This window comes from Nansenia antarctica (genome assembly GCF_963989245.1).
Source record: "Nansenia antarctica genome assembly, chromosome: 6".
NCBI lineage: Eukaryota > Metazoa > Chordata > Actinopteri > Argentiniformes > Microstomatidae > Nansenia > Nansenia antarctica.
Window position 1 is genome coordinate 4,441,020 of NC_137676.1, and position 14,805 is coordinate 4,455,824.

Sequence of the window (14,805 nt, forward strand, 5' to 3'; positions counted from 1 at the left end):
TTCAAGCCAATGATACAAATTAAGTTGCAGAAGTAATGGTACAAAGTGGGCACTGGCCATGAAACCTAAAATTAACATAAAACTACTGACTGTAATAAAGAAATGTAAAGTTTACCCTGATAACCACGATCAGTGGTGTAGTCTACGTGATACGCAGGACTACGCCGTATACCCACTAGGAAAGGGCAAGGATTTCCGTATACCCACTTAAAAATGTGCGAGAATACGTAACAGCATTTTGTGACAGAACATTCACACTTTCATTCATAAAATTCACCCCGTCTGTGTTACGAAGCACTTGACTTTTGGACCATTGCGACTGACTATAGCGTCATATACCATCAACGTGGGGAAACATGAAATATGTCCAAATGCAGCACAATCATGCACAGATCAGCCTTATAACATGTAATGTTAGATGTATAACGTTAGACAGATGTATTTTTATGGCGTTCCGAAATGAACAATATGAGGCTGGGAGGGAAAAATCACAGTATACCCACTAGAAAAAACTAGACTACACCACTGACCACGATAAACAAACACCGAACACCAAATCCTTATAAAACAGTTCCATATTTATTGCAAAATATTTTTGTACAGAATACAACTGAAAAAAACATCAACATAGGAGGAATGGACAGTAAGGCCAACATCAGAACTCTAAGTGCTGTACTGTACAAACACCAATAGTAACATTTTGTTCCTTAAATAGTATTTTATGTACTGCTTTCTCCTCAGAGCAAAACTCTAGTACGTTTTTCCGAAACATCCCAGTTCTTCTAAACATTATTGCCTTTGCCTGTGTATGGTACATGACCAACCTGATGATGACCAAACTTAAAAACACCAGATGGACAGTCGCTGATCTCTAATTGCTTCGAAATAAGACACAATCTGAATTCACTGCGTCACATGAACTTTTAAAAATGAAGAAAAATGTGGCTCCTTAAAATGGGATTGATTGCATTGAATACTTTGGAACTGTGATAATCCGTTGTCATTCAGAAACCTAGGAGGAAGCACTCTGTATGAAGAGACTCTGTTAACACTGCTAGGCTAATAGGACAGAGTAGATTAGATTAAACGTTGTCATTGCACGAGTAAAAAAAGTACTTAGACAATGAAATGTGGTAACCTAATATAGTAGCCTATTTCTAACCGTGTCAATCAAACTCATTAGCTGAGCAGAAGCCACACGGGTTTCTAAATTGGTCTCTCGTTCTCGTTAGGAGAAGGATAGATCGTTGCTACAGTTCTGGGGGGCCCAGTTGTTCAAAAACGTTTAATCTGGATCAGAATGATGATCGAGCTGGCTGATTTCCCCCTATACGACTCAAAATCAGCCAGATAAGATCTGGATTCGTCATTCTGATCCAGATTAAACGTTTTGAACAACTGGGCCCTGGGAGACAAAGCAAACCAATATGTTCCAATGTCAAAGCAGGGAGTCACCAATTTGATTGAATTCGGGTTATTGGTTTGTTTGATAGTTAAACCGTCTACTAGGCTTGGTACAGCGGTGTGTCTAGAGTAACTAGGGTGCAGTCCTGTGCTCATCCTTTCCAGATTTGGCACTGGTGTAGTAGTACTTCTCAGAGTAAACCTTACTTTCCCTCTCTCTCTTCCTCACGTAGCTTTACAACCTTTCCACAAAAAGGCATAGTAGGACAAGGTTACATTTTTGGACATTCAAATGTACATATTAAATTGCCCCCCCTCCCCCCCAAATCTGGGATTCTACAAAACCCCCCTCTCTCTGGAAGTTTTTACAATAGAAAAAATTAAATAGAAGATTAAAATAGAGAAGATTCTTCGTTTTTAAATGCATAAGCCCTTCGGAAAAACAAACCAAACATTTACAAAGGATGAAATGATGAACAAGTCAAAATACTTTGCCAAAAATACAGACGGGTCGAGTTTTCTTCTAAATAGGCTTGACTGGGAAACTACAGATGCAACACGTAACAATTATTTTTGCCCTTCTATTCAATGTTTTACAATACATCTGTTTAAAAAAAGAAAGAAAAAAGAACCAAGTCCCAAGGCTGCCAAAATCCAACACTGCATTTTGTGACTGGACAAAAGAAAAGAAAGAAAATGAGAGATAATTTTCCGGTTCAGTTTTGGAGGAGTTCACACCTTATTTGACCAGTAATCCTTTTGTATAGGATTCATTGTTAATTTGGTGGTCTTCTTTAATCCAGAGTACTACCTCAGGTTGAGCCATTTGTCTGCACGAGTCCGAAGTTGACCTAATACTCATTGACCTCTGAACCCAATAAGCTTGAACCAGCGCTAGCGCGACGACGCTACTCTAGCGAGCGGCTAACATTCTCACTGTGTATAGTAGTACAGCTCCACTCAGGAGATGGTGAGAGCCACCCCAGTAAACAAAGAGTCCAAAAGACGTCCTCAGGTGAGCCGGAATGTGGGTTCAGATGACGTCTTTCTAGGACGTTCAGATGACGTCTTTAGGAAATCTTATGGACTACAGATTTGTCTTCTGTAGTCCATAAGACGTCCTAAAGACGTCATCTGGACGTCCTAGAAAGACGTCATCTGAACCCACATTCCTGGCTTAACTGAGGACGTCTTTTGGACTCTCTGTTTACTGGGACTGTCTTTACAACCAACAGAAACAGGCCTCCAGGGGGCGACGATCATGCTTCTGATACAAATCAAAGACGATACAAAGCCAAGGATGGGGGCTATCTGGGTGATGGTATAAGAGTTGTAAGCACTGTGCTGTCAGAGAAGAAGTCTGTCTCCAGTCACACCACTCTCTACTAGCGGCATATAAACATTCATCTCATACCTAAGCAGGACAGGTATGTTGGGGTGGCCTGGGGGGTATTCCATCAACATCACTAAAGGAAAATCCAGGCTTATTTTGATAGTCTCACAAGATTTATCAAAATAAAACCTGGATTAAAATAATTTAAATAGCGACGTTGCATGTAATACCCCCCTGGTTTCTTCTGCTGTTAAACTTGTGTACAGTAGTTGTTTTATAATGACAAAAAAATCATTGTGAACAGAGAAGAACCATAGAATTGCTTTTCCTTTGTTGAACGCACACCAAGTTGTCTGCGAGCACTAATGTTAGGGGTTTGTTCGGGGGTTGACCTTTTTAAACCGTTCTAGAACCTTGCAACTGTTTTTTCAATTTAACCAGGACCCTGAGTAGAGAGACAGGCTTGGGGGTGAGATTTCAGCAGAAAAATCATTGAAGCTGAGCAAACACCGAAAATAGCAACTTCGCTAAATAGAAACACCTTTTTTTTCCTTTTTTTCTTTTTACATAAATAAAAATTCTGTACTAATTATTACTGGTACGTTCAACCACAAAATGTAACCAAAACCCACACACGGACACAGTCTTTTTTTTTTTCAGCGTATAATATGCATATACTCATGCATATAGGTGTGCATTTCCCTTGCATACAGGACTATACAGAGTGTCTTTAGTTATACCACCACCCTCTCAAGAGACTAACACTGATTACAAAGAGCTTGATACAAATGAGAGAAAAACGTAATACACAGGATTTAACAAGAGGGGACACGTCGGGTTTCTATGCAGCTTTGTAAACGGGGGGGGCAAGACGGCAAACAGGGGGAGGGAGGGTGGGTGGGGATGGGGCTAGGGGAAGGGTTGCGAAATTCCCACAAGTTTGACAACTTTCGGTTCATTTCCAAAGTTTCCCTATGGGTTTCAATATGGAAACTTAAGGAAGTTATCGGAAAGGTTCCCAAACGTATAGGAATTTTGCAACCCTAGGTGGGGGGGGGTGGTGGTGGTGATGGGCTTGGAATGGAAAGGAAAGTAACAGACGACATCCTCTTAAAGCAGCACAGGTGAGGGGGGGGGGGACCTTTCATGGGGGAAGGGTGTGGGTGGTTGGTTCTTCCTCGTGCACCAATGAGAGCAGAGCTTGTGGTGTCACTGTCTCGTCATACGACCCCCCACCTCAGCTGTGACCCCCAATGAGCCATAAAAAGGAAAAACCAATGCAGAGCCTTGGGACAGCGGGGCTAGACGTTTTCCATGCAGAAACCACGACGACAACAACAGTAACACAAATAAATCAAAGTTGCAGCATGATCATATCCAGCCCAGTGCTGTGGTGTGCTGTGAGAGAGACTGCTGGAGAAGAAGAAAGCCGTTTTAAAGCATTTTAAGCAACTAAAAACAAAACTGAAACACGGCGGCGTTACCCCATGTAACGGAACACCTTCCCAGAATGCAATGCAAAAGCGAGAGGAGGAGAAGAAGAAGAACGCAAAAACGGGATAAGCGGCGATGAAGGATGAGCAGAGTGTGAGCAGATCATCACAGCTCACAGAGGGGTCACATGATCACACGACCCTACTGACGTACAACCAGTTAGCCAGCGACCAGTGACCTCTGACCCCTGGGCCGTTCACTACTCATGGGGGGTGAAGAAGGGGGGGGGGAGAGAAGAGGAAGAGGAAGGTGAAGGCCCGAGGGGGGTCAGACAAAGAGCTGGATGCGTTCGCGGATGGTCTGGCGGCAGATGGGGCAGGTCTTGAGGGCGGCGCTGCAGTCGATGCAGGAGGCGTGGCCGCACTGGAACACCAGCTTGATGTGGTTGTCGATGCAGATGGGGCAAGTGATGCGCTCCTCCATCTGCCTGTAGCGCGACTGTAGCTGCTCCAGCAGGTTGTGCTGCTCAGAGTTCTCAGAGTTGGGGCTGCAGTCCACCTCCGTCTGGTCTGAGAGGGGGAAGGGGGGAGAACCACAGGTGTCAGTATCGAGACGTTTTTTGTTTTTCCGAGTGGGGCAGTCCCACTCATATTTGTCTTTCTTTTTCAGTAGAGATTTTGACAGGAAGGATGGGTGAGGGAGAGGGAGAAGGGATGACATGCAGGATATGTCCGCCGGAATCGAACCGGGAACCCTGCGGTTACATGGTCGACGCTTAACCTGTTATGCCACCGTAGCGCCCCAATCGAGACTTTTTAACACTAGAACAGCCGTGCCTTTTTTACCTACTAAAAGAGCTGCCTCGGGGGTCATGACCATAGTCTTTACAATGGAGAATTAGCCTGCCTCCTACACAGAAAAAACTGAAAAATAGCTTTATACTAGCTTATTCTGATGTGATTTTTTAAATGTAAGGATACTGGGTGGGAAAACGCACAAGAAATGTCATGAAATTTGATCGAGTGCAAAGATATAACCTATTTTTTTTTACTTTTACTTTTTTGTACCCATATATGGCTGTTCTAGTGTTAAATGTGTTTTTAGGGCGTTTCTGCTTTATTGGCATACAGACAATAGAGATTGACAAGAAAGATGAGTGAGAGAGAGAGGGGGGGGTGGGGGGGGTGGTGACATGCAGGATATGTCGACACCGGCGACCTTTCGGTTATGCGGTATGCCCATTCGTGTGCTAGGGCACTAGGCGCCCCCAGTATCGAGACTCTTTCCATGTAGACTCAGCGAGTTGACATTAACGACAGGAAGTGGAGAGACTTCCTCCAAGCGTGATTCATTTCACTCCCCAGCGATCCCATAGGGGGCACGTCGAGCACGCCAACACATTTACATTTTAATCATTCAGCAGGCGGCTTTTATCTAAAGCGACTTACTACTAGAGATTACAGGGACAGTCTCCCTGGAGTAATTTAGGGCTAAGTGCCTTACTCAAGTGGTGGTGTTCCCAGGTGGGATTTGAACTCATGATCCTAACATGATAAACATTTCTTAAAAAGGCTGGGGAGTGAATTGTCTCGCTTTCAGGCTAATTATCTCAGAAGTTGCCCTGCTGCTTTTGTGTCAACGTCATATCGCCTTAAATACTGGGAAATCTACAGGACACACCTACCTACCTATACGCATCGTTAAGGCGGTGGTATTTACCTTGTCTTATCTTCTTGGTGATGGTGACCTGGCATTTGATGCATTTCTTCATTCGGTGGGCACACTCTGTCAGAGAGCAGAAAGAGGCGGGACTTATCAGTCCGTAGACATGACAACATGCACAGTCACACGCTCACGCACAGTCACACACACGCACTTGCACACTCACAGTCAGTCAGTCAGTCAGTCTCTCACTCTCTCTCTCTCCCTCCCTCACTCCCTCACTCACTCACACACACTCTCACTATCACCACTCACTCCCACACTCTCATTCTCCCTCCCTCCCTCCCTCCCTCCCTCTCACACACCTTCGCAGGCGACGCTGTGTTGGCAGGGGCAGAAGAGGACGAGCAGGGCCAGCTCGGAGCAGATGAGGCACTCCGAGGGCCCCGGGGGGGCGGGCATGGCCAGGTTGGTCATGGTGTTGGGCGTGGTGTGGACCCTCCGCAGGCTGGCGCTGCTCAGGCCCTGGCCGCACGTGATGGCCTGCAGCCTCGCTAACCTGGAGGGGAGAGACGACCAGTTAGCCGTTAGCATCGCTAACCTGGAGGGGAGAGACGACCAGCTAGCCGTTAGCATCGCTAACCTGGAGGGCAGAGACGACCAGTTAGCCGTTAGCATCGCTAACCTGGAGGGGGAGGTGACCAGCTAGCCGTTAGCCGTTAGCATCACTGGCTGGCTGGCTGGCTGGCTGGCTGGCTGGCTGGCTGACTGGCTGGCTGGCTGGCTGGCTGGCTGGCTGGCTGACTGACTGATTGATTGGCTGGCTGATTGGCTGGCTGGCTGACTGGCTGACTGGCTGATTGGCTGGCTGGCTCACTGGCTCGCTGGCTGATTGGCATATATCCTTAGTATGATATAGTATGATATATTATTATCATACTAAGGAAAGCGTCACAAAAGGGTTACCCTATCCTAGGTCTCTCTTTATATCCTAGGTTTCTCTATCTATCCTAGGTCTCTCTCTCTATCCTAGGTCTCTCTCTCTATCCTAGGTTTCTCTCTCTATCCTAGGTTTCTCTCTCTATCCTAGGTTTCTCTCTCTATCCTAGGTTTCTCTCTCTATCCTAGGTTTCTCTCTCTATCCTAGGTTTCTCTCTCTATCCTAGGTTTCTCTCTCTATCCTAGGTTTCTCTCTCTATCCTAGGTTTCCCAATATAAAGAGAAACCTAGGATATAAAGGGAAACACCAGTCCCCTATGTAATAGCAACATGGACACACGTTTATAATAAAGTAATATTATAAACGTGTGTGTCCATGTTGCTCTTACATTTCACTGCTTTTGTATTATGTATAAAGTATCATCCTAAGGAAATAAATAATAAAGTGAAAAAAAACAAAATATATAATACTATGTCTTTTTTTATAGTATGATATCATACTATACTTTTTTTTTTTTTTTTTGTGACGCTTACTTTTTTACATCATACTGTATCTTCAAAGGGAGCCAACAAAGATCATCCATCATCCGCAAACTTAAAGGACTGTATGTTTTCCCGCCTCTTCTCAGAGCACTAAACAACAGGGCATCACCCACCCACTCAATCTGTACCTCGCCCCACTGCCACCCGGGCGTAGGTACAGAACGCTAAGGTGCAAAAGGGCTCGCTTCGGCAAAAGCCTGATCCCTGCAGCCATTGTTGCCTTAAATAACAGACCACACTGAGTGTGTGTACTTATGTATCTGTCATGTGTAGTACTGTCTGTTGTTGTCTGTGTTATACGGTAGTATATGTATACTGTACAGTGGTGTGAAAATGATATTTTCCCCCTGGGGACAATAAATCTAATCTAATGCTATATGCTTATGTTTTTTGGCCCATGACTGACTAGTTAGCTATGACTGACTGACCAGTTAGCTACTCTGGTATAGTTTGTTAGCTAGGTCTGTTACCTGTGCATAGCTTAGTTAACCATTCTGGGACATGCTCATAGGTACTGTAGCCTGTTTAGCTCAGATACCTCTTAATTAACCTCTTTTTATGTACAGGGGTGTAGGTGAGGTCTAGGGCGGACAGTTAAAGTGTAGCCTGTGAGACTTCTAGCGTCACCAGGCTTGTGTAAGATGCAAAGTTCTGAGCTCCGCAGATTTACTGCTCTACTTTTATCAAAACTCGGCAAATGAACGCCCAACTAGACTGTGAATATGACCTATGTCGATAGAACGACTAGAAATCAATCTATCAAGTCTAAAAAACTAGGAGAAAAATCGACGAAAACAACTATTGTTAATATTAGCACGACATAGCATGGCTAAGTCGGACACAGCTAACAAAGGTGGGGGGTGCTGCTAAGATAAGCGGACATGGAGGACATCTTACAATCAATTGAGAAATAAAACCACGGTGTAGCCTGAGGAGACGGGTACCTGTGTTTGTCAGAAAAGCTCTTGATGAGCTGCAGAACGGCGGTGTCGGCCACCAGGTCCAGCGGGCTCTTCCCCTTGTGGTTGGCGTAGTGGATGTCAGCACCCTCCTGCGCCAGGAAACAGGCGATGGCCGCGCCCACACTCAGTTCCACGCTGCCCAGCAGCCCTGTCCCACTCAGCTGCAGAGAGAGAAGAGGGGGAAGGAGAAGGATAGGGAGAGAGAGAGAGAGAGAGAGAGAGAGAGAGATGGAAGGGGAAGGAGGGAGAGAGAGAGAGAAAGGAGAGGAAGGAGATTGAGGGAGGGAGTGAGAGAGAAGAGGGGGAAGGAGAGAGAGGAGGAAGGAGATGGAGGGAGAGAGGAGGAAGAGAGAGAGAGGAGGGAGTGAGAGAAAAGAGGGAAGGAGATGGAGGGAGAGAGGAGGAAGAGAGAGAGAGAGGAGGGAGTGAGAGAGAAGAGGGGGAAGGAGATGGAGAGAAAGAGGGGAGGAAGAGATAGGGAGAGAGAGGAGTAAGTGTGAGAGGGAGTGAGAGAGGAGGGAGAAAGAGATGGAGAAAGAGAGGGAGAGAGGAGGAAGTGTGAGAGAAAACGGAATGGGATGTGAGAGAGAGAAGGGAGAGAAAGAGAGAGAGAGAGCAAATTAAGTACAAATTGATAGTACTATTCAAGTAAATTGAGTCATTTGTGGCAATTCAGATGCAAACTGCGCACTTGACTACCAATCTCCAAACGTCAAGGACAGTCGTGACCCTCGCAACACACCGATACACCGGTTACACGTTGGAGTGAAGCGTCCTGGGTAATTTAACTGAACCCATCAACCCGCAGCACCCTGGCCCGGGGCTAATGGGCGGGGCCAAACCCATCCAATCAGGAGACACTCCACTGTAACTCTTCTGCTGACAACGTGAATACAGAGCACTTAGACTGGCCACCTTGAGATGGGGGGGGGGGGGGAGAGTGTGCGTGTGCATGAGAGAGAGAGAGAGAGTGTGTGTGTGTGTGTGTTTGCGTGCGTGAGTTAAAAAGAGAGAGAGTGTGTGTGTGGCTACGTGTGTGTGCGCGCGCATGAGTGAGGGTGTGTGTGTGTGTGTGTGTGTGGCTATGTGCGTGCGCGCATGAGTGAGGGTGTGTGTGAGTGTGTGCATGCGTGCGTGCGTGCGTGTGTGTGTGTTCTCCCCTCCCCTCCCCTCAGGCTTGGAAGGTGTCCAGTGCTGTTGAGAGAGCTGCAGAGTGTTTGGGCTCAGGCCCACAGGCCAGGACGCCCTTCACTGCTGCCAGGAGCGATGGCAGCAACAACAAACATCGTATATTTAACCAATAACACTGAAGGGTGCGCTATATCAGGGATATCGCTTCTCGGCTTCTAGAACGCTTCTCGGCCAGTCACAATGCTTGATTTGCTTAGATTTTTTTTTTTTTACAATAATGCTTTGCATATCCTTCCACCACCTTTCGGGCAGTGGCCATATTGGGGCTCCATGGTTGATTGGTTGGCTGTGATAGTGGGAGGGAGGGTTTTAGCTTGGATTAGGGTTGTAAAAGTCCCTTATGTTTTTTGGGAAACTTTCCGATAATTTCCAATGTTTCCATAGGGTTTTCCATAAAAAAAAAAACGTTCCCAAACTTACGGGAATTTTGCAACCCTAGCTTGGGTTAGGGTTAGGGTCTTCATATACCCTAGCTGGGATACCAGGGTCGAATATACCCTAGCTTAGATACCAGGGTCTTGTCTCCTCACTCCACCCTTGATATCTTCTCTATCACTACTCCATATCACTTTTTTCGTGCATTCAACCTTTACAGACATCACTCTACACACGCAAGCCTACATTTACTTCCTGGAACAGGCCCCCCATGACAATGACGCATTTCACCAGGCCCCTCCCCCTTACCCTGCAATATAACGACGACGACGACGACGACGACGACCCCCCCTCTCCTTCCTGGGTGACGGTCGTCGTGGTACTCGCGGCGGTCGTGGTACTCGCGGCGGTGGTCGTCGTAGCGACACCGGTGGTCGTCGTAGCAGCGACGCCAGCGGTCGTCGTAGCGACGCCAGCGGTCGTCAGGGCGGCGGCGGGGCTGGGGCCGCCGGGGCTGCAGAGGGTGGCGTTGGCCAGCTGCGGGCGGGTGGGGCTGAGGGCCACGTGCATGGCCGTGTCTCCGTCCTCGTCCTCCACGTTGACGTCGGCGCCGTGGGACACCAGCAGCAGCACCAGGTCCCCGTGGCCCTGCGTCACCGCCAGCTGCAGCGGCGTCTGGTTGCGGTTGTTGCGGATGTTGACGTCGCAGCGGCCCTGAGGAAGGAGAGAGAGAGAGAGAGAGAGGAGGGGAGGGGAGGGGGAGGGATGCAGGGAGGAGAGTGGAAAGGAGAAAGGGGGGAGGATGCAGGGAAGAGAGTGGAAAGAGGTGAAGTGAAAGAAGTGAAAATTGGCCAAAGCGGGCGTTTGTCACTGCATTGCTTTCACCCCATCAAAGTCACGTCACAAAGTCACGTCAGATCAGAGATTTCGTCTCCCAGGGATGGAGGAAAGGACAGTGCGTCTTCAGCGTGGGTCGAGGTGGAACCCAACGTAGCTGCTAAAAACACTGCCTTAACTGTACATGCCACCAGAGGGAGGTCTCCTTCATAACACTGGTGAACAGTGGAGAGAGAGAGAGAGAGAGCCAGGAGAAATAGTGAAGAGAGAGCAAGAGAGTGGGGAGAGAGAGAGAGACAAGAGTGGGGTGAGAGAGAGAGAGAGAAACAAGAGTGGGGTGAGAGAGAGAGAGAGAGAGACAAGAGAGTGGGGAGAGAGAGAGAGACAAGAGAGTGGCGATAAAGACAGAGAGAGAGACTCAGCGAGAGAGAGAGAAAGAGAGAGAGAGAGAGACCCAGCGAGAGACAGAGAGAGAGAGACCCAGCGAGAGAGAGAGAAAGAGAGAGAGAGAGACCCAGCGAGAGACAGAGAGAGAGAGACCCAGCGAGAGAGCGAGAGCAAGAGAGGAGATAGTGGCTGAGCTGAGTGAGGAGAAGCAGAAGGCAGCTCACCTCCTTGAGGAGGATCTGGGCCACGTCCCTGTGGTTGTTGAGGGAGGCCAGGTGCAGCGCAGAGAAGCCGTCGTCCTTCTTCACGTCCACCAGCTGACGGGCGCGCGCCAGGATCTTCTCTGTGGCCCTGGGAGAAAGGCATGATGGGAAGGACAGGATCACCTCAACATTCAGAAGGAGGCTGAGGAGGATGACGTTAGGCTACATAGGGCCGGTTTCACAGACAAGGCTTAAGCCTAGTCCTGGACTAAATCACACTTTCAATGTAAAATCTCCATTGAAGATGCTTTTTAGTCCAGGATTAGGCTTAAGCCTTGTCTGTGAAACTGGCCCATAATGTATTAGACTAGGATTAGATTAGATTCAACTTTGTTGTCATTGCAGAGTACCATACAAGTACCAGACAACGGAATGCAGTTGCAATAGCATCTAACCAGAAGTGCAAATAGTGATATAAAACATGACAGGGATAGGTACAGTATGACAAGTACGGTATGTACAGGTATGTACAGGAGAGGATTGTAGTAAGCTATTTAAAGCTGAGGTTTTGTATTTTGCCCCCAAATAGCAAAAGGCAATTATTTAGATGAGGAAGCTGGTCGCACTGGATGTCTGTGTTCAAGGCAACTTGTACCATGAGAATTTACCATACTAATATAGTACATACATAACCACAGAGACACACAGAGAGACGCAGACGCAGACGCACGCACGCACACAACAAGTGCGTATATAAAGGGTATATAAAGACCCACAACCAGTTCCAGACTTGGTTCGCGAACGCAAACCGGCACGGTTCTTTGCCGGTGTGAACGCCCTAACAGACACACACAGCAAGTGTGAGGTTCAAAGAGGTGTTTGACCTGAGTCACAAACAGCAGCTGAAGAGCAGTTTGGGTGATGCCCCAATTGTTCAGGAGCGTGGCGCGCTAGTCTAGTGAGTGCTGTTATCTCACATCCTATGACCACTCACTGTCGCAGTTACCGTGGTTATATGAGCTAGGAAGGCGATGCTGAGCTGTGTTTTCAGATGATGGACCACAGGCGTGGGTTATTAACTAACGGCTCATTCATTGTTATTCACGCAGCTGGGCTTTGATATTGCGGAGCGGGGATGGCTATAGAGGCAGGGCTGTAGAGGCAGAGGGCTGTAGAGAGGCGGGGCTGTAGAGGCAGGGCTGTCCTCTGCGCTTGTCCGGGTGTTTTATGGTCTGTGAAATGGAACCTGACAGCCTTTAGTCAGCGGCGCTGCCCTCTGACAGACCGCCCCCCCCTCCCCCTCCCCCTCCCTGGTCTGGCACAGTGTCATGTCCACCCCCCCCCCCAGAGACACAAACACAGACCACGGCCCAGAGTGCATTAGACAGGGCTGGATTTCACTGTTTCGACCTCTTTTACTTTCCCAAACTTGTGTCATCATCACACTGTCTGTCTCTGGCGTCATTTCGAGGGCAAACCGTGTTTGAAAGCTGAATGTTTTTCGATCAACCGTTTCTAGTTTTCCAAGTCTGGTTAGTATATTAGGATTTCGTTGGTTTCATTTGAGTTTTGTACAGTAGCATTATCCTGGTAGCTGTTTACAGTTGGTTTGATAGCTTGGCCAAACTGGTCTGTGTTTTCACAGTTTCTCTGATTACGGCCTGGTCTAATCTGATTGGTCTAATCTGTGCTAATACAGGATCTAGGTCGGCACCAAAGAAACAAACAAAAGCCACTCTGCCCCCCCGTCTCTGGAACTCTCTGCCACAAGACATCCGCGATACTGACTCTCTTTCCACCTTCAAATCCTGCCTGAAAACCCACCTTTTTAAACTGCCGTATTTTTTAACTGATGGTTGTTTTTAAGTCTTTTGTTTTATTATATATTATGTTTATATATAGTGTATATAATATTATGTTTTGTTTTTGTTTGTTTGAATCACTGTTTGAATCTGTTTGAATCTGTTGCTGGTTTTTAAATTAGGCTTTGTAAGGTGTCCTTGAGTGCTTTGAAAGGCGTCCATAAATAAAATGCATTATTATTATTATTATTATTATTATAAAAAGCACTTAGCCCTTCACTGAACGGCTCTGTTTAGTTCCAGTCTACCTCATCCTTCGCGAGGCCTAGACTCAATAACGTGGCAGCAACTCCTTCCATAGTGTTCAATCACGCAATGCTGTTCAATTACCAGCTTAAGTACTTAAACATGGAGATTTGCAATTGACTCATTAATTTAAATGTTTTGACATTTAGAGAGACACTTAAGCGAGAACTTAGCTCAAATGTCATTACACACGCTCTTCAGTCTGAAAGCTCCATGCTCTCAATCATCCATACCATAGCAACATGCTTGGACAGGCTCACCGACTACAATAGATGGTCTATTTTTATAGACAGTCAGTGCCATAACACCTTCATCAACTTGAACGTAAGGTTAAGGAACAGGTCTCCTTAAGGTTAACTGATCAGTACTTAAATGACTGATATCCGACCGGTTATTACATGGTGTAAACGTTCGGTCGAGAGGGAGTGTGTGGTCCCAATTATTTCTGCCGTGGAGGAGTGAAATTAGGGTTCACTGCAGTATTATTTATGATGATGAACGTACTGCGGAGTGTGGTCCCCTCATTAACACATTACTCATACGTTACAGCTGCATTAGACTAGGAGGGCTGAGGAGAAGCTGTGTAAAGGAGTGTGTGTGTGTGTGTGTGTGTGTGTGTGTGTGTGTGTGTGTGTACGTACAGTACAACAGTCTGTATTAGACTAGGAGGGCTGAGGAGAAGCTGTGTAAAGGAGTGTGTGTGTGTGTACAACAGTCTGTATTAGACTAGGAGGGCTGTGTAAAGGAGTGTGTGTGTGTGTGTGTGTGTACAACAGTCTGTATTAGACTAGGAGAAGCTGTGTAAAGGAGTGTGTGTGTGTGTGTGTGTACATACAACAGTCTGTATTAGACTAGTAGGGCTTAGGAGCTGCGTAGAGGAGTGTGTGTACATAGTACAGTCTGTATGCAGTCATTATCATCATCATTATCATTTCCTCTCAAGTCAGCCAGGCTGGAGCTTGAAACTGTGGATCTGAGCAGCAATTTATACTGGTTGGTGTGTGTGTGTGTGTGTGTGTGTGTGTGTGTGTGTGTGTGTGTGTGTGTGGGAGGGGGGCGACGTGGAGGTCATTGCTACCTGCAGTGCGGAGGACTTGGGGGGGAGGAGGAGAAGGAGGAGGAGGGCGGTGGTGAAGGGAGTTGTGGGACAGATAGGAAGGTGGTGAAGGGAGAGTTGTGAGATAGATAGGGAGGTTGGGGGGGGGCGGTGGTAAAGGCGGTTGTGTGATAGATAGGGCGTTTGTCACGATTGCTTTCCATTCTCCTTCATCAATACTGCATCTTTCCTCCCACATCTCTCCCTCTCCCCCACCCCCCACCCCCCTCAGTTTTAGATCTCTGCTTAATTACCATAACAACCCCGGCATGTTCATGAATATTGAAATCTCCGCTGATGTACGAGGCGTTACCGTGGTAACATAGTCACA

At 47.1% G+C, this 14,805-nt stretch overlaps 1 protein-coding gene across 1 annotated transcript in view; it reads right to left on the reverse strand.

Moving 5' to 3' along the window:
- Positions 1 to 557: 557 nt before the first annotated feature.
- The window catches only part of mib2 (MIB E3 ubiquitin protein ligase 2), a 54,291-nt gene continuing 40,043 nt past the window's right edge, over positions 558 to 14,805 (reverse strand). The window contains exons 14-19 of the mRNA XM_080533709.1: positions 11,292 to 11,418; positions 10,153 to 10,557; positions 8,260 to 8,438; positions 6,199 to 6,392; positions 5,891 to 5,956; positions 558 to 4,740 (exon numbers count right to left, since the gene is read on the reverse strand). Coding sequence (XP_080389835.1) covers positions 4,499 to 4,740; positions 5,891 to 5,956; positions 6,199 to 6,392; positions 8,260 to 8,438; positions 10,153 to 10,557; positions 11,292 to 11,418 — 1,213 coding nt within the window. The 3' untranslated portion in view covers positions 558 to 4,498. The remainder of the gene's footprint in view (positions 4,741 to 5,890; positions 5,957 to 6,198; positions 6,393 to 8,259; positions 8,439 to 10,152; positions 10,558 to 11,291; positions 11,419 to 14,805) is intronic.